The 21,023-nt window shown below is 37.1% G+C and overlaps 1 protein-coding gene across 1 annotated transcript in view; it reads left to right on the top strand.

Moving 5' to 3' along the window:
• The window catches only part of LOC150096475 (ciliogenesis and planar polarity effector 1-like), a 614,243-nt gene that overhangs the window by 110,170 nt on the left and 483,050 nt on the right, over positions 1-21,023 (top strand). The window contains exon 6 of the mRNA XM_090408080.1: positions 12,438-12,620. Within this exon, the coding sequence (XP_090264206.1) occupies positions 12,438-12,620 (183 nt within the window). The remainder of the gene's footprint in view (positions 1-12,437; positions 12,621-21,023) is intronic.

The following is a 21,023-nucleotide window of genomic DNA, read 5'->3' as shown; positions in this document are numbered from 1 at the left end:
TTAAAAATTCTATGGAATTTATAACCGTGTTAAAATTTTTTTTTATTATCCCGGCATTTCAATCTTCACATCAAGATCATCATCTGGAGTGTACATAAATATACAGGACAAGCTGAGTTACATCATTAACTGTAAGCTAGAGAAACAATGATTTGATCACATGTTTTTCTACTGGCATGACCTCTGGTGAAAAAAAAAAAATTATAAATTACATCAAGCTAAATTCTATTTACGATGACAGGAATAAACATTCTTTCAGAATTCACCTCAACAAAGGCACAACGAATATACCACCGCATGGAGAAAGCACTACTCACAGAGCAGATCCAAGCTACCAGAAAGAATCTAGCCACTACACAAAACCAGCTACTAAAAGAAAAAACAGAACTGTCTAGCTACTTAAACGCAGATATCTGGATAATCCTGGAAAAGATTACGGACAACACAGGAAACCACATCCTCCAAATGAAGAAAGAAAACCTAATTTCCAAAGACTGAAAGAATGACAAAACCAGCCACCATATTCAAAGTTTGCCACAGTGAACAACAACAACCAACCAGAAGCAAGAAACAACAGGAGCCACCAATCACTCACAGGTATCATTAACATAGTCAACCTATCTAACCATGCTCTAAACAAAGACGAAATCTCTATACTTAACAGAGGTTTAAATTTTGCTATAGCACCGAAATCGATAAACAAACTTGAAGTTATTTGTAATATGGAAAGAGGCCCAAGATTCATACCTAATAACATAGCAGACAAAATACATATAGAAACTGCCAACATTTTAAACCATAACAAAACAGTAACAAGCAGCATAACTAAACATGAATTAACAGCGATAAAATCACTTAAAACAAATCCGAACATAGTAATAACCAGAGCTGATAAAGGAAATGCCACTGTCATTTTTAACCGTACCACTTATGTAGAAAAAAAAAGAATCTGCTAGTCTCTGACAATAACACATACAAATTAGTTAACTACAACCCAACCAACAGAACAAAAAACAAAACAGAGAAACTACTCAAGTCAATTACCACATGGCCTGAAGATACGGTCAAAAAACTATTTCCTCACTACCCGCGCTCCCCAAGAATTTACAGGCTACTAAAAATTCACAAAGAAAACACCCCACTAAGACCTATTATTGAAGGAATTGATAGTCCGATGTATCACTTAGCCAAAAAATTAGCGGGAATACTCAAGGAGTTGGTAGGTCATTCCCCCTCCTATATCAAAAACACACAACACTTCATCATCAAAGACATTACATTAGAAAAAGATAATTTATTAGTCAGTTTTGACGTCTCTGTCCTCTTTACGAATTACCAATCAATGACACATCCTTCTCCTACAGAACAAATTCCCTCCAGATATCACGGCGCTCTTTGCGCACGTTTACGGTCGGGTTATTTTGTATGGCAAAACGCCTTCTACTTACAAAAAGAAGGCACAGCCATGGGCTCGCCATTATCCCCCCTATTGCTAACTTTTACATGGAACATTTTGAGCAACTTGCCCTAGATTCCTCCCCTCTAAAACCCAAAGTCTGGCTTAGATACGTTGACGATGTTTTCACGATCTGGTCCCATGGCCGCCAGACATTACACACATTCCTTAGCCACCTAAACAAACAACACAAACGCATACAGTTCACAATTGAAAAACACAACACACTTCCGTTTCTAGATACACTTGTCACACGTCTTCCCTCTGGCAATCTTTCCTTCACCGTTTACCGAAAACCGACACATACGGGACAACATATACACATAAACTCCTACCACCACCCAACCAACACAAAAACTAGGTTTCATCAACACGCTAAAAAACTAAGCTCAGATGATCTGGTCCAGTGAACAGGCACTGAAAGACGAATTTAAAATTATCAGTAATAACTTACAAAACAATGGATACAGCCAAAACACTATTTACAAAATTCTCTACAAAACCACAATAAAAAACAAAGACAAACCAGACTACAGTAAAACTATAACCATTTCCTACATTAATGGAATATTAGACAAAATAAACAGAGTACTACAAAAGTACAACCTCAGAGCCACCTTTAAACCTCCTGCAAAATTAAAAAGCTTACTCAACTCATCCAAAGACCCACTCCCTCCACTTGCCCGCCCTGGAGTATACTGGATTTATTGTACTTGCAACATAGCATATATAGGAGAAACAGGATGCACAATTCCTATTAGACAAAAGGAACATAAATGACACATTAAATATAATAATTATGGTGAAGCTGACCTTTCTGATCATGCCCTGAATATCTTACACAGAACTGACTGGAAAACCACTAGCTGTCTACATTACACTAAAACATAGTATGAATGGAAATTCAAGGAAGCCTGTGAGATTATTATCAACCACCCCAATCTGAACAATAATGATGGTCTAAAAATCCCAAGCAAATGGAAGGTACATATTCGATCCACAGAACCTTCCTCACTAAGAACAACTATAAACAGGCTGTAGAAAATCCAGTATTGTAAATCAAAAATAAGAATTGTAATACTAAAAATAGGACACCAATTGTTTCTGAAAGAAAACCATCTGAAAGAATGTTTATTCCTGTCATCGTAAAATAGAATTTAGCTTGATATAATTTTTTTTTTTTTTACCAGAGGTCACGCCAGTAGAATAACGTGATCAAATCATTGTTCTCTAGCTTACAGTTAATGATGTAACTCAGCTTGTCCATTATATTTATGTATGCTCCAGGTGATGATCTTGATGTGAAGATCGAAACGTCGGGATAATAAAAAAGTTTTTTAACATGGTTGTAAATTCCATAAAATTTTTAAAACGAATGCTGATCACCGTGTAACCCTAAAAGAAAGAATTAGATATGACTATATTGCAGTCTTGCAATATATTGTAGCATATTGCAGTCTTGCACTATATTGCAGTCTATTACTTGTGTAAACTTGTGCAGTTTACACAAGTAATAGACTGATTTGGAGGAAAATTGTTGATAGGAGATTAATAATAATGTAAACATAATCATGTAGCACCCTGTCATAGTAACCTGAGCACCCCATTCAGGTACATAACAGGAAATTAATGATGCTCTCCTAACTAATATGGTGTTAATGAAGCCACCAGTCTCTGTTCTGTTGAGAGTGATCGTACTACTAAACTCTCCTTTATTTGCTAAACTTTCCTTTATGCCAAAGAGTACAACAAATTAATCGTTCCTCACATCCCTCTCAACATGTTAACTATAGTAATGCTATCATTGTTCCTTAAGTCTAGGGCACCTCAGAAAAAATTGGCAGAACTCTAAACCTTATCTAAAGCTGGCTACCCTCACCCACTCTTGCAAGGATCCTCTAACTCCTCTATCAGTTCCATTTGTGTGCAAGTTCCTTATTTCTGCAACTTATCATATTATTGTCAAACTGGGTGATCTGCTATCATATACCTAGAAGAACAAAAAATATTTCTATCACCATAAGTGTGGTCAGTGAGGGCTTGCTCACCAGGCATGAAATCTCATCATGTTGTACCATCATATGCATTTGTGGTTTATGCCAATAAAAAGTACAATTTGGTCAGCCCATCCTCGTTCATTCAGTACCCAGTAGATATCTGCTAACAGGGCGTACCACGTGAAGGTGAGGATTGCACATTAGGTCAGAAGCCCAGTCAGTTCTCTGCATTCCTGAAAAGCGATGTGGATGTCTCCTCCTAGTTATTTGGCTTTGACCCTATCTGTTTGGCACATGCTGACAAATTGGCCATCCCATGTCAGCAATCAGTGATACCATACTGAGATTGGAGTGCAGGGAATCAACTGCAAGCTCTCTGCAATAGATGACCACAATTCTAATTAAATGTGACTGTAGGGAGCTACTTTGTAGCTCCTTCATAGATAATATGTAAAAACATCATTCGTCTGACATACACATTGAATGCAGAGTTCTAGGCATTGACTGGAACACTAATCTTTTTTTTTATTCATTTTTTTATGTTGAGCCCATACACGAGAGGTTGGTTGATCAACCTATAGTACATTAGTACCATGGGTTGGGAAAGGAGGAACTTGTTTACATTTGACTTAAATGACTGTAAATTGTATTCCTTGGGAAACACAACAGGAGGGAGACTCTTCCACAATACAGCAGTTGCAAGGATGAAGGAGGAGGAAAAGAAACTTGTTCTTTGTTTCTAGGTGCACTGTGAAGGGATGTTGAACAGCAGCTGCTCGTGTTCCAATGAGCTTAGTACAGCACTGAGTGGAGGAATTATTGATGCTCTTTCAGATGAGCATTTCCTATGGAAATATTTGTATAATATACATATTGCAGAAACTAAATGTCTGTATGAAAGTGGGAGTAGAGAGGGTAAGAGATGGGTCATTAATAAGTCTAATTGCTTTCCTCTGTATTGAGTCAAGCGATTTGAGGGAGCTTTTAGGGGACCCATCCCATATGTGAGAGCAATATTTGATAGCTGGGTGGATTTGTGATTTGTATAATGTTACAGCTGTTCAGAGGTGAAGTAATATCTTGAGCAAAAGAAGAATCCTGGTTTTTTTTTGAAGCTGAGGATGCAATGGTTGTGATGTGTTTATGCCAGGAGAGGTTTGATGTCAGGGTAATTCCAAGAAGAGAAATCTCAAACTCTAGAAATTTGGCTATCATCAAAAAGAATACTGGGAAAAAATAGTTCTTTTTTATGGGAACAGAACTTTTTCATAGGACAGAACTGGGTTTTATTAGCATTGAAATTGATGAGGTTATCTGAATCCCATTGGAGGATGGTTTTGAAATTGGAATTGAGGGTGGTGGTTGATGTTCAGTAAGTTGAGCTGAGGTCTTTAATGATGGTGAGAGGATAGGAAACCATCTACCATCACACATAGTGTGCATCCAGACAGAAAGCTGGCAATTCAACTACAGAAGTCCTGGGACAGACCAAATAACAGTAGTTTGCTTAGTAAGCTTTTCTGCCAGACCTGGGCAAAAGCTTTGGCGATATCAAGTACAACAACCACTTGAGATTTGCCAAACTTTGCCATGGCATTTGTCAAGAAATGAATGACATATGTGAGCAGATCTCCTGTTGATTCGCAGCGACGGAATCCATACTGGTGGTCGTTTATTAGGTGGGTGCATTCAAGGTAGTGTAGGAGTTGGGAATTGATGATTTTTCACCATTACTTTAGACAGGACTAAGGTAAGCATGGTAGGGTGGTAGTTGGACAACAGTGACTTGTCATCCTTCTTGGGAATGGGTTGAATATAGGCCAATTTCCAGGTTGTGGAACAGATTCCAGTGTAGTAAGAGAGTATATATAAGTGACATAGGATATGAGTCAGTTCAGGTGCACAAACTTTCAGGACAATTGGGGGAATTCCATGAGGGCCAGAAGACTTTTTTGTGTCTAATTTGTACAGTATTTTTCTGATCTCATCCTGGCAAAAGGATATACAGCATTGTATGTTGGGTGTCTGGAATGGTTGGGGAGACATTTACAATTGTCAGTTATGCATGCATTGGAAGCAAAGTGTGAAGCCAGAAGATTGGCTTTTTCTGCGGGTGATGATGCAATAGAGCCATCTAGGTACGATAAGGATGGGAATAATGTTGGCAGAAGTTACGACCAGTTGCTTTGGCGAGAGACCAAAAGGCTCGGCTGCCTTTTGGATAGGCTCCTAGTTTCCTGCTTTTTGCTCTTTCAAACTCTGTTTTGGAAGCATTGATTGTTTTTTTTAAAATTTTTTTTTTATATCTATTTTGGGCTTTGGTATAAGCTCTTAAGGATGATGGGGTTCTTGATTTCAGCCAGTTACGGTATGTCTGGTTTTTCATCTGTACAGCCTTTGCCCATCTTTTTGAGAACCAGGGTTTAGTTAAGGAAAGGCAGTTCAGAGTAGTGTGTGGAATGTATGTTTCCATGTTGGTGAGGATTACTTTGGTGATAAGTTCGGTGCATAGTTTTGGGTTGGAAGGCTGGAAGCAATACTCCAACCATGGTAATGTGGCATAGAAGTTGCGGAGGCTGTCCCACTTGGCACTGTCAAACTACTCTTGTATGGGAGTGTCTGTGTAAGCGTTGTTGTATGGGGGAGGAGATGAGCACTAGATTGTGGTCAGAATTACTTAGGGGGCCCCATACTGTTACTGTGTATTTGGAGGGGTTATTGGTGAGGAAGAGATGTAGGGTGGTTGGGGAGTGGTTTGGGTTATCTGGTATTCTGGTTGACATCTGAACAAGTTGTGTAAGGTCTTTAATGATGGCAAATGTTTTGCTTTCTCTGCCTGCAAGATCTATACATCTGGAGGAGGAAAGCCTGCTGGTGTTGTGGATATTAAAATCTCCTAGGAGGATAATTTTGCTGTTGGGAAAGTGGGATTGGAGAAAAGCAATTTTTAAGGAGAGGAAATTAAAGCGCTTAGAGTGGTTGGTTGCATTGGGGGGAAACGATAGTGACAAAATGAATTTGACTGAGTGGGAAAGGGTTATTTTCTACCAAAGAAGGTCAAAGCTGGGTGATTCTAGGTTGGGTCCTCTCTGGCAAGGTATGTTGGAGAGGTGTACACTCTTGGAACAAAAGGGGTTAAAGAGTGAGTAGTTTCAAACCCCATCTACTCTTTCTGCCAGAAAGAGTAGGTGGGGTTTGGCAGACTGAAGGTGGTAGTGGACACTGTTAAGGTTGGATTTAGGCCACAGATGTTGGTGAAGTGACTATGCAAGGTTCTGTGAGGCGTATATTTGACCACAAGGGTCTTGCACATTTCCTATGCAGTGCCTGCGTACTGGTTTCCATGGTGTCTACTAGTGGCGTCACTTGTTTTTGCACTAGTTTGACTTGCTTGTAGTCAATGATCCAACTGCTGTCTCCATTTTGACGATTTTTCTTCAAGTTCTCTTCGAAACTGGTGTCCTTGTTTCCTCTGTGCAAATATTAGGTCTGATCAAGCATGCTTGCACAATTGAGGGCAAGTGCCTTTGAACTTTTTGTTGATCGCTGATATTAATTTAGCTGTGCTTGTCGGAGTGTTACAAGTCACTTTTACGAGGTGTGGAAAGTTCGTTCCATTCTTTCTTTTATTTATGGACCCAAAATTATGCCACCTGACGATATTCTTAGAATTGATGTTGCATTCTTCAGCTAGTTTGTTGATGTCCTCTTTTAATGATTTTCCATTTTCCGGTGGAAAGTTCAAAATAATGGCATGGAATTTTTTGTTTTTAGCTTCCATCGAGTCATATGCCGTTGATGAGATTAGATCATGGAGGTCATTCGCAGGCAAAGGTGATATTGCATTGCGCTGGTTGTCAATTTGTTCGAGGTTAGCTTCCACTACATGCTTTTCGGAGGAAAAAGTTTCACTCATAGCACTGCAGTGCTGTTTGAGGTTTTTGATACGTTTACTTATTTTCATGATTGTTTTACCGAAGGAGGGGGGGGCACAGTGAACATTTATTTTGGTGCAGGAAGCATGCTTCCAGTGGCAACAGAACTCGCAGAATATACCCTTTTTTAATCTGTGACACCAGTTTTACAACTGCAGCACATGGTGGGTTTGTCGGCGGCTATTGACGGCACTGTGCTGGCAAGACACAGGGTGCTCGTTCACCATTGGCTTTTGTTGCTGCCATCTTTGCTGTGTATGTCAGGCATAGTGGGTGTTTACATGTGGCTGATTTAGAATTAGAAAGATAGCTGATTTAATGCACTATAAGTACTTCTGCACAGGTTGATTAATTTTGATGAAAAACACTCACAATAACGATAAAATGCGAGAGCACAGGTTTAGAGTAGCTTATTCACCAATGCCACCTGACGGAATGTGCACAAAATTGCACAAAACTGTTGTGAGCCTTGGGTATGAATGGTTTTGTGCAATTTTGTGGTAGGATTTTTCATGGTAGGATTGCATTCTGCAAGTCCCACATTATTTGTCCAACATGCTTTACCACCTCTTTCGAGCAGATAGATGGGTTTGGTGGATGCCTTGGTGAATGTCACTTACTGGAGTGCGTAAACCCCAACTATGAAATTTAGAGATAGTGTGATGGTATGGTCCTGTGTTATCTGGTTTAGCCTCGAACTTCTCCTTGTGGTGCCAGAAACATTGAACTTTGAGAGGTACCTGAACATTCTGGACATTGCAATGCTACCTACTTTGTGGTTAGTGTGGAACTGAATTGTTGACAAAACACACAGTTACAGCTTTTCTGTGACTGTGTTGTTTGTGGACATGAACATCACCACACTTGACTGGCCTTCAGAGTTGCCTGATCTCAACCCTATTGGACATCTGTGGGATGAACTGGAGTGGGTGAGGTCAAAGGACACCCCCCCCCACGCACACACAACAGTCTAGAACGTCTAGAACGTCATTACTTGCCTCCAGGAAGAATGGTCCAAAATTCCCATAAATTGCTATCATACATTGCTGCATTCATTGCAATGAAAAGAGGTCATAGATCTTATTAAGGTAGGTGCCATGACTGTTTGTTCCACATACAATGGTGTTATAGTGCCTGTTACCTTCTTTTCAAGCAGTATATATATATATATATATATATGTAGAAAGTTTTTTACCTTGGGTATAATATACATTAAAGATACCAAGCTATTTTAAACCTGTTTTTAAAATCCATTTCCCAAGTAAACAAACAGACAAGTCAAGTTTGCGCCTGCAAGTAGTGCAAGTTCTTAGGCAACTCATGGTAAAGGTGGATTAAGCTCTGATCACCATTCTTAATATTTACCCTTAATGCAATGCATCTCCTCAAGGAGATGTGCTTTGCATTAAGGGTAAATATTAAGAATAGTGAACAGAGCTATTCCACCTTTACCACAAGTTGCCTAAGACTTGCACTACATGCGGGTCACCCAGACTTGCACTACTTGTAGGCGCAAACTTGACTTGTCTGTTTGCTTACTTGTGAAATGGAGTAAAACCAGGTTTAAAATAGCTTGGTATCTTTAACACATATATATATATATATATATATATATATGTATAAAGAGAATGTAATGACTGAAACTGAGAATAATTGTAAAGTTTTAATGCTATAACACACAACTAGTTTCTGCTTTTGACAGGCTTCTTCAGGTGTCTTTTAAAAATAGGAAACAGCAATAAAAACACTGAAGTTTAAAAAAACTGAGAAACACATTAAAAAATTGCAGTACATAATTAACATGAAAAAATGTAACATTTAAGTTTAAGGGAGATGGTAAATCCCATATTATTGTATAGCTGGGTATGAAACTCGGATCGAAATCCATCGAATCCTATAGTTTCATGCGAAAAAACTATCGGCGAGCCCAAGTGTAAGTAATCACTTGGGAAGTACAACACCAGGGCAACTCGGAGCAAAGGTGGAGCAAGCTCCGTCACTGCCCGTAATATTCTCTCATAATGTAAAACGCAGCTCCTCGGAGATGTATTACTGTTTTACATTATGAGAAGAGGTCACTACCCAGATCGTTTTCAACCCTTTGTGAGGTCTCATCAGTGAGTAGGTAGACCTGGAATATCAAGGTTTTAAGTGAACCGAACTCACATATACCTCTACTAATGAATTGCTAAAATGGTGTACTTATATATTATTATTACTACTATAACAAGCCAAAAGGCTATTTTACTGGCGCAGTAAGTAAAGTTTAAGGGAGATGGTAAATCCCGTATTATTGTACAGCTGGGTACGAAACTCGGATCGAAATCCATCGAATCCTCGAGTTTTATGCCGAAAAAACTATCGGCGAGCCCAAGTGTAAGTAATCACTTGGGAAGTGCAACACCAGAGCAACTCGGAGCAAAGGTGGAGGAAGCTCCGTCACTGTCCTTAATATTCTCTCATAATGTAAAATGCAGCTCCTAGGAGATGTATTACTGTTTTACATTATGAGAAAAATTATTGTTCCACCTTTGCTCTGAGTTGCCCTGGTGTTGTACTTCCCAAGTGATTACTTACACTTGGGCTTGCCAATGGTTTTTTCGGCATGAAACTCTCGGAGTCGATGGATTTTGATCCAAGTTTCTTACCCGGCTGTACAATAATACGGGATTTGCCATCTCCCTTAAACTTAACTTATGTCGCCAGTAAAATAGCCTTTTGGCTTGTTATAGTAGTAATAACAATATATAAGTATGCCATTTTAGCAATTCGTTAGTAGAGGTATATATAAGTTCGGTTCACTTAAAACCTTGATATTCCAGGTCTACCTACTCACTGATTAGACCTCAAAAAGGGTTGAAACCGGTCTGGGTAGTGACCTCTTCTCATAATGTAAAACAGTAATACATCTCCTAGGAGCTGCGTTTTACATTATGAGAGAATATTAAGGACAGTGACGGAGCTTGCTCCACCTTTGCTCTGAGTTGCCCTGGTGTTGTACTTCCCAAGTGATTACTTACACTTGGGCTTGCCGATGGTTTTTTCGGCATGAAACTCTCGGAGTCGATGGATTTTGATCCAAGTTTCTTACCCGGCTGTACAATAATACGAGATTTGCCATCTCCCTTAAACTTAACTTATGTCGCCAGTAAAATAGCCTTTTGGCTTGTTATAGTAGTAATAACAATATATAAGTATGCCATTTTAGCAATTCGTTAGTAGAGGTATATATAAGTTCGGTTCACTTAAAACCTTGATATTCCAGGTCTACCTACTCACTGATTAGACCTCAAAAAGGGTTGAAACCGGTCTGGGTAGTGACCTCTTCTCATAATGTAAAACAGTAATACATCTCCTAGGAGCTGCGTTTTACATTATGAGAGAATATTAAGGACAGTGACGGAGCTTGCTCCACCTTTGCTCTGAGTTGCCCTGGTGTTGTACTTCCCAAGTGATTACTTACACTTGGGCTTGCCGATGGTTTTTTCGGCATGAAACTCTCGGAGTCGATGGATTTTGATCCAAGTTTCTTACCCGGCTGTACAATAATACGGGATTTGCCATCTCCCTTAAACTTAACTTATGTCGCCAGTAAAATAGCCTTTTGGCTTGTTATAGTAGTAATAACAATATATAAGTATGCCATTTTAGCAATTCGTTAGTAGAGGTATATATAAGTTCGGTTCACTTAAAACCTTGATATTCCAGGTCTACCTACTCACTGATTAGACCTCAAAAAGGGTTGAAACCGGTCTGGGTAGTGACCTCTTCTCATAATGTAAAACAGTAATACATCTCCTAGGAGCTGCGTTTTACATTATGAGAGAATATTAAGGACAGTGACGGAGCTTGCTCCACCTTTGCTCTGAGTTGCCCTGGTGTTGTACTTCCCAAGTGATTACTTACACTTGGGCTCGGCGATAGTTTTTTTGGCATGAAACTCTAGGATTCGATGGATTTCGATCCAAGTTTCGTACCCGGCTGTACAATAATACAGGATTTACCATCTCCCTTAAACTTAACTTATGTCGCCGGTAAAATAGCCTTTTGGCTTGTTATAGTAGTTACATTTAAGTTGTTCTTTCAATCGTGGCATTGTTTGGCGAGTGCATGCTTGCAGTCTCTTGTGAACGCCAGTACTGAACAACAGCAAAATGGCTATCTGGGAGGTTGTAGCTCAAATTGTTATTTAAATGTTCATGATTAAGGATGATTTCTCTGGACTCCACAATTTTTCTTTCAAACCCATCATGGCAACGAAAGATGTTTTTGGATCTATCCCAGCAAACTGAATGATCCTGGTGTTCGTCATCAGGATTGTTCGAGAAAAGAACATGACTGGACAAGGCACTGGCGCATGTTCTTTTGTAAGAGATGTCTCTATTATGCTCCTCTATACGTAATTCAATTGATTTATCTGTTTGACCAAAATAAGGGATATTACAGTCACACCATATCTTGTACACACCAGGATATTTCAGATTATGATGATGAGGCTTCGGATGGCTTACTAGAGAGGCGAATTTTTGGAAGTGTAGTAAATAAAGTCCTGATGTTGTATTTCTTAAGAACTCTAGCTAATTTTCGAGAAACTGAAGTAATATATGGGATAGCGATATTACCCTTAATATTGGTTATTTCTTCAGTGCAGCGGCTAGAAGGAATTTTTTAATGGTTCTGTCAGAATATCAGAATATATATATATATACACACATGCACACACTTGAAAAGAAGGTTAATATATATATTACATATGTTACATTTTCTGTTCATGAACTGGGATTATCTCAAGAAGGTATTAAATGGCAGTGGTTTCATGGTAATACATTAATTACCAACAATAATAATTATTATCATCAATTTTTTTCCCACTTACCGAAAATAATCAACACTTTCTCAAATATGCAGAAAAGCATAATCATTAATGTAGATTATCTATAAACTTTGCATATACTTCAATTTATGTAGATAACAAGATATATATAATTTTTTTGTATACTATAATATAAGATTGTTTTTATTTTATTAATCTATTTACATATATTTTAGAGCATTTTGGATTGCTGATATTGTTTGGGCCTATGATGATTTACATATATTCTGTATAACCAACTGTGGAACTGTCTGTATGATCCAAAGATTGGGTAACTTAACTATGTTGATTATATCTGAAGAAAGTATAACCCAAGGACCTTCATTTTTTTTTCATTTGCATCATTGGAATACATCAAAGTAAGTAGTTAATTTTTTTTAAGTAATTCATTACAATAATTATAATTTTAGGCTTAAAAACATTATTTTAATAAAACAAGGACTCATGATAGATTGTTTTTAATTTAAAGGTTGTTTTTATGAATACTAAACAAGTTTTGTTTTTAAAGAATGAAGTGCATTGTTGCTATTTGCTTGTTGATAAATATGGAATAAAGTATGTGCTTTCTAGAAATTGTTCAGGAGATTAAAACTGTTTTAAAAAGACACACACACACACACACACACACACACAGGACTCTAAAAATTGAACTTTTATCTGCTAGTGAGAAAAAAGTTTACTCACCCAAGAAATCGGTCTACTTTCTATAAATATTGTTATAGGTGATGAATAAAAAAGGAAAAAAAATGCCATGTTGAGAATACAATTCTTTATTTCTCAGTATACATTACATGTAATTATACAGAAATAGGCATTCTTTTAAGGTGGTTTAAATTGAACACCATAATAACAGAGCTCATCACACCAGTTTCTGTTTTGTTTCATTTATTGTTCATAATGAAGGGTGAATTTATACAAATTATCTATGAACAATAATTTAACAGTGAAGACAAATAATAAAATTCACGAAAACAAGAAAGTAGGCAGCACTTGATGTGGACTCTGACTCACTTTTCACAGTGCACTTAGTCACGTTATCCAGTGACTTGTCTTTGTACGATAATGTCACTTTTAAATAACGGTATTAAAAAGAATCTGCATTATGTAAAATTTTTACACATTTACTTACACTAAGCTGATTCGTGCTGTGAGCTGTGAAAATCAACTTAGGACATAAATTAAAGATGCCAAGGAATTATATTCTTGGGTTTATCCTTTATCCAAGTGTAAGTAAACAAAGTTTGCACTTGGAGTAACTTCACACCTGAGCTCTTTGTATATAGAGGCTAATGCGTTCACATCAGTTGCCTTAGTATCCCACAATGCAAAGCATATATCCTTATGGACAAACCATGCATTATGGTAAGGGCCACCACCCAGATTGGTTTCAACCTTTATTGAGGTCTCATCAGTGGGAACCAGATCCAGAAGTTATATTTCCATATACAAGTAGTCAAAAGGTGTCACATCATACCTTATTACTAAAATACTTTGAATTAAAGAAAGATGTTGAAATTTTTTTCACTTATTTGTGTTAAGGGATATTACAACCCATATTGTTTCATAGCTGAATAAGAAACTCAAAGAGTTTCATGCCGAATATAGTAAATATATAAAGTTCGGCGAGTCCAAGCGTAAGCAAATACCTGGATAGTATTACAACTGACTCTTTAGGGAGTGCAACACTGAACGGTCGCCAAATTGAAGCCTTTGGCTCTTCATATAATTAATACTTTTTTTCACTTGGTTATACTTGGTCTATCTCCCACTGATGAGACCTCAGTAAAGGTTGAAAAGTGTTTGGTAATGGGTCCTGTTAATATCTGCTTTATCTATTTTCATTATATTCCTTGTACTTTGTGCTTTAGCTTTCTTACTGAAATTTAGCTTTCTTACTGTTGCCCACACTATAATTTAACGAATATATTTGATTAACAACTGTGCCAGTTAAATTATCATTTGAAAGTGTGAAATTATAAGAATACCCAGATTTACTCTAAGATTAGCAGAAAAAGTGTTCTCTGCTTGGTTGCCAGGAAAAAGACCCTGAGGGAGACTAAGATATAGGTGGATTGATACAGTAAAAAGTGCCTTAGAAGATAGAAATATAAGATCTAATAATGTTGGAGTCTTGATAGGTGGAAAATTGTAGGTAGGAAGTTAGTAATGATGAGCTCATTTCTACTTTAACTTACATTCACTACATACACCAGTTTGCTTACTCTTATAGTAGATACTTATTCAATTATACATGCATATTTACATTAGAACAATTTGAATATGGAACAAGGACACATTTCATGTCCTGAAGTATTTATATATCCTTCAAGTACTTACAACTAATTAAATTACAAATACTTCATTCTTTCAGGACAGTCCTTATTCGAATCCTTTGTCTACTCGATAACGTTTTTTTTTCTACTAGCTGTTCTTTCCTGTTTTCTTTGTCTTTATTGTTAGTACTCTTTATCCTCTGAATTCCATTCATAAGCAACATGGCAACCTCTGATGTTCGATGATTGCTTTCTCCATCAATTTCTAAGCGGTGGCTTGTGCTGATTTCCCCACACGAGATGCTCCAGGGACCGACAGTAGACCTCACATGGTGGTGAATCCAGGTCAAGCGGATCAAAAGCCCCAAGACACCCTCCTTCCAGATCCGAGAGCTTTTACAGATCCGGACTTCACGTAGGACGCATGCGTGTCTCTCAAGATTCCCATTTCAGAGTCATGTTAATATTGAGATATGCTGATGTCACAATCAGTGCAACATCACTTTGAATAATACAAGATATTTCTTGTAATAAAGTTACTATGTATAGGATTTTTAGTATTATTGTGTGCAGTGACAATTCCTTAATAAATTTCCTTCTAGTTAACTTGTAAAAGTGAACATGATATACAATGTTAATCATGTGAGATTTTACAGCCCTTCCCATAATGCACAGCATAACTTGTCCATAAGGATATGTGCTTTGCATTATGGGATATGAAGGTAATTGATGTGAAGTCATTAGCCCCTGTATACATGTTGCCCAGTAGTGATGTTATTTCATGCGCAAACTTTGGTTGCTTACACTTGGATAAAGGATGAAATGAAGAATATAATTTCCTGGCATCTTTAATTATAGTATAATCAATTTAAAAAACTTGCAGCATCTCTCTTTTATCCAGAGTATTTTTAGTAAAATAAGGTGTGACAGCTTTGACATCAGGAAGAGCATTCGGTTGTTTAAAAAAAAAAAAAGTCCCAAACCTATACGATGAGTCAAGTAAGTAAGTATGGGACACTATTTGAGGACTGCTAGGATGTACCCTGTAGGTACATCACCCTATATTTGTGATGCCAGGGTTACTGCATCAAGAAACTAGGTGGCGGAGTAACAAAGCAAATGAACTGGGAGATGGTTACAAGCTATCCTATAGTGGAACATTGGAGATGGAAAGAAATGGAGTGGGAGTTATGTTGTGTAAAGAAATGAAAGACTGTGTGGTGTAAGTAATTCATAGAAATAATAGAATTATGTATGTGTAATTAAACAATGAAGATTATATAGTTAATTTGATTAGTGTGTATTCTCCACAGGTTGGCTGTACATATGAAGAAAAGGATGCATTTTGGACACAATTGGATGGAGTGATGCAAGGAATGAAGGAAGAGGAACATATGATTATTGGTGGGTGAAATGGACATGTAGGTACGAAAAATGAATAGTATGAGAGAATACATAGAGGTCATACTATATGTGAAGCAAATCAGGAAGGTTTAAAAATAATCAATTTTGAAGTTATATTTGAAATGGCTCTAGTGAATACTTTCTTCAGCAAGAGGGCAGAACATCTGATCACATACAAGAGTGCAGGCATAACATCTCAAATTGACTCTCTGATGTATAGAAGAACACATTTCAAAGAAGTAAGGAACTGTGGGGTAATTCCTGGAGACCACATCACTTCAAAACATCGACTACTTTGCATGGACTTGCATCTCAAAAGAGTGAAAACAACAAGAACACAAGGAATGCACAAGATAAAGTGGTTTAAACTAAAGGAGGAAACATTGAAGAACAGATTTAAAGAGAGGGTACTTAAGGAGATAAAAAGAGATGTAAGTGATTTTCAGTAATGGTGGCCGCACAGTGCAGACACAATCAGGAAATGTGGAAAGGAGATACTGGAAGAAATATCAGTTAAAATAAGATAAAACATGGGAAGCTGGTGGTGGGAAAAAAATGTACCAGCAGCAAAGAAAGTTTGGGATGCCTCTCAAAGGGATGAAGAGCCTACAGAGGAAAGAAGCAAGAAAAGCTGTGGTGCAAGCAAAAGCAAAGGCATATAAAAATTTGTATGAATTAGAAATGACTGAAGGACAGAAAGAGGTTTACAGGTTGGCTAAATATTGGAGTAAAGCAATGAAAGATATTTTCAAAGTGAAGCAGATGGAATTTTAATAAAAAAAAATCATAATGTATTCAGATCAGGTGGAAGGAATATTTTGAGAAGTTGATGAATGAGGAAGAGGGATTACCAAATGAAGGAATGACTAGGGAAATTGACAGAGAGGAAGTGAGGAGAGCAAAGGTCAAAAGGAAGAGTGGAAAGGCTGCTGGACCAGATGAAATACTGGTGGTGGTCTGGAAAGCATTAGGATGAAGGCATTGAATTAATATGGAATCTGTTGAAGGAGATCTGTAATGAAGAGGTAATTCCTGAGGAGACGGAGTGTGGTGGTGGTGGTGGCGGCGGCTATATATAAGGGAAAGGGAGATATACAAGACTGTATTAATTATAGAGGAATTAAACTCATGTCTCATACGATGAGACATGAGTTTAATTCCTTTAAACTTATGTCTAAGTTTAAAGGAACTTAGAATATGATTCTTTCAAATTATAATTATAATTTGAAAGAATCATAGATGAAAGGCTGAGAGAAGAAGTTAATATTGCAAAAGAACAGTTCGGTTTTATGCCTCAAAGAGGAACTATGGATGCAGTATTTATTTTGTGGCACATGATCGAAAAATACATGGAAGGACAAAGCCCACCACATGTCGTTTTTATAGATCTAGAGAAGGCATATGACACAGTACCTAGAAAAGAGATATGGAGGAGTTTAAGAGAAAAGAAAGTACCAGAAAAATATGTTAGACTGATACAGGAAATGTACAGAAATGTGCAAGCAACAGTCAGGAGCTGTTTGGGAATAACAGAGTTTTGAGGTATCAGTTGGTTTATATCAGAGATCAGTGTGCTCAGTCCTTTTCTCTTTAATGTAGTAATAGATACTTTGACAGAGCAAGTCAGAGAGAGCACCTTGGAGTATATTATATGCAAACAATATTGTACTGTGTGCGTGGAAACAAGAGAGGAAGTGGTACAAAAGCTGAAAAATGGAAGAGTGTTTTAAGAAAGAGGACTGAGAGTGAGCAGAAGAAAAATTGCATAGATCTGGTGTGTGTGGTCAGAATGTTGACATTGAGGAAAATGTGGTGCTGGATGGAGAGGTCATCAAGAAAGTAGATAAATTCAGATATCTGGATTCAATAGTGGATAGTAAAGGTGAAGTGGAAAGGGAAGTCAATAACAGAATTCAGGCAGGATGGCAGAATTGGAAAGAAATGTCAGGAATTTTGTGTGATAGAAAACTTGCAGTGAAATTGAAAGGAAAAATATACAGTAGTGAGACCTACTGTATATTTGCTGGACCAGATGAAATACTGGTGGAGGTTTGGAAAGCATTAGGAGATGAAGGCACTGAATTAATATGGAATCTGTTGAAGGAGATCTGTAATCAAGTGGTAATTCCTCAGGAATTACCACTTGATAAAGATAAGTGTTACAGAAATTAAGATGCTTCGATGACTGTATGGAGTAATAAGGAAAGATCAGGTGTGGAATGAACACATCAGAGATACTGTAAAGGTGACTGCAAATACAAGGACGAAGAAGAGGTGGAAAGATAATGTAGAGGATGATCTGAAGGAGAAAAACCTGGACAAATATGTAGTCTACAATACCAGTGGAGAAGACTCCTCAGAAATAGTGACCCCATATAGAAATGGGAGCAGCCGAAGAAGAAGGTGTGACAACTTTTGACTATTTGTCATATGGAAATATGGCTTCTGCATTACTTCAACTTTGGTATCACTTCTGTGCCTGGCTTCCACTGATTAGACCACAACAGAGGTTGAAACCAATCTTGGTAATGGCCCTTCCCATAATGTAGCATAAAAATGTCCATAAAGATATGTGCCCTGCATTATGGGATACTAATGCAATGATGTGACGTCATTAGCCTCTATATACAAGTAGCCCAGTCGTGAAGAGACTGTATGCTCAAACTTTGTTTGCTTATGATTAGATAAAGGATGAAACCAAGAATATAATTTCTCGGCATCTTTAATTTATAATATAACCAAGTGAAAAACTTTCCACAACTTAGGATTCCTAGCAAATAAGCCAGCTTTTGCTCTTAGAGAATACAGAGACAAATGTAAGAAAGCAAAACACTGTGTAAAACTAGTTAAACAAAAGTCATGGGAGGACTTTGGCAAGAACATAGAAAATAAATATCAAGAAGGTGGTAAGATATTCTGGAGGTTGTTGAAGAAGCTTAGAAATGGAGGAAAGAGTGCTGTAAAAGGAATTAGAGATGATAAAGGTGACATGAAAACAGGGGAAAAAGATATCCTTGAAGTATGGAGTAATTACTTCGAAAAATTACTAAATGAAACAAGCAGTGATAGCACAGTGGTAAAAAAATACTCAACAGGCATACCATTCAGGAAAACATATCCATACTTGAAGTAGAAAAAGCCATCAAAGGCTTGAAATGTGGAAAGGCAGCAGGAGGAGATGATATTCGACCACAAATGCTGAAGTATGATGGTATAAAAGTCTTACAGTGGCTGCAATGCATAGTTCAGAAAGCCTGGACAGAGGGACGAATTCCCGATGATTGGAGTAGAGCTCTAATAGTACCCATATATAAAACGGGAAATAAAACTGAATGTGAGAATTACAAAGGTATTTCCCTACTGAGTGTTCCTGGAAAGATCTATGAAGTATACTTGAAAAACGGTTGAGAAGAATTGTGGAAGAAAAGCTTGGTGAAGAACAAGCTGGATTCAGTCCAAATAGAGGCTGTCAGGATCAGATCTTCACTTTATGACAAATAGTCGAGAAAGCATGGGAATATAACAAAGATCTGTATTTTTTTTTTTGTCAATCTGGAGAAGACATATGACAAGGTGCCAAGAGAGAAGCTACTCAATACGCTACTGTTATATAGTGTCAATTGGGCATTATATCAAGCAATACTTAGTCTGTATTTGAGTTGTAAGTCGGCAGTTAGAATTGAAGGAAGTACAGGAAGATGGTTTAATTTTAAATCTGGTGCCAGACAAGGATATACATTATCCCCTCTGTTATTCATTATCTATATGGATCACATTATAAAGGAAAGTGGTATTTAACATGATATCAGAATTGGAGATGTTAATGTCGGCTCTTTACTTTATGCGGACGATGTTATACTTCTAAATAAATCCGATACAAGTTTGCAAGATTCCCTGACTAAATTGAATAACTGTTGTAATAGATATGGTATGAAGGTAAGCATTAAAAAGACAAAGACAATGAAAATAGGTAGAATTGTTGAAAATGTCAACTGTGTTGTGAATGGGGAACCTGTGGAACAAGTAAAACATTTCAGCTACTTAGGCACGATATTTACTAAAGATAGTAAATTAAATATTGAAATAGACAACAGAATCAACATAGCTGGTATGGTGGGAAGTCAGTTGAATAAATTCATATGGAATAAGAGAGAAATTAGTCAGAACACTAAATTAGCTCTATACAAGACAGTGTTCAAACCAGTTTTAACTTATGGATCTGAGAGCTGGGTCAGAAGTAAAACAATTGACCAAAGACTTGTGACCGCAGATATGAGAGTCCTGAGAAAGATTAGAGGCATGAACAGATGGCATCAGTGGCAATATCATATTAAAAACGAGGATATTAGGAAAGAACTTGACATTGTCAGCATCCAGGAATGCGTTAGCAGAGCTAATCTCAGGTGGTATGGTCACTTAAACAGAATGGGCGAAGAAAGATTAGCAGAACAAGTGTTCTCTGCCAGGTTGGCAGGAAAATGACCCAGAGGAAGACCAAGATATATGTGGATTGATGCGCTACAAAGTGCCTTAGACGATAGAAATATATGATCTGATAATGTTGGAGTCTTGACAAGTAACAGACTGATTTGGAGGAAAATTGTAGATAGGAAGTTAGTAATGATGTAATTTTTTTCATGTAGTTCTATCATATCCTGTACACTCCTTGAGGGTACATGGCAGGAATTTGATGATGATGATGATGAACTTAGGATAGTATTATATTACAATTGTGTATCTGCTTTGGGGAACAAAGGTGTTAAAAGAAAAAGATATATAGATGCAATGCAGTATTTAATTAGATTGTCCCAATTTAAATTTTTGTATTTATTTCCAGTTTATTTTGTTGATTAAGATATATTCTAAGAAAAGCATAATTAATATTTTTAAATGAATAGAATGTCTATTACATGTTAACTGTGTGTATTTATATATATATATATATATATATATATGTAAGTTTAATATTGAAATAAATGAATGTATTGATTTGATTAATATTTATTGGAAATGATAACCGCATTTTAATTTAAATGCATTACATATTTTCTCGAATGAGTGAAGTATGCAAGATGTACTGTTTTC

Source organism: Typopeltis vanoorti, chromosome 18 (genome assembly GCF_054136105.1).
Source record: "Typopeltis vanoorti isolate ZY-2024b chromosome 18, IOZ_Tvanoo_1.0, whole genome shotgun sequence".
Classification (NCBI taxonomy): Eukaryota; Metazoa; Arthropoda; class Arachnida; order Uropygi; family Thelyphonidae; genus Typopeltis; species Typopeltis vanoorti.
Note: the sequence above shows the minus strand (reverse complement) of the source record. Positions and strands in the feature narration are given on the sequence as shown.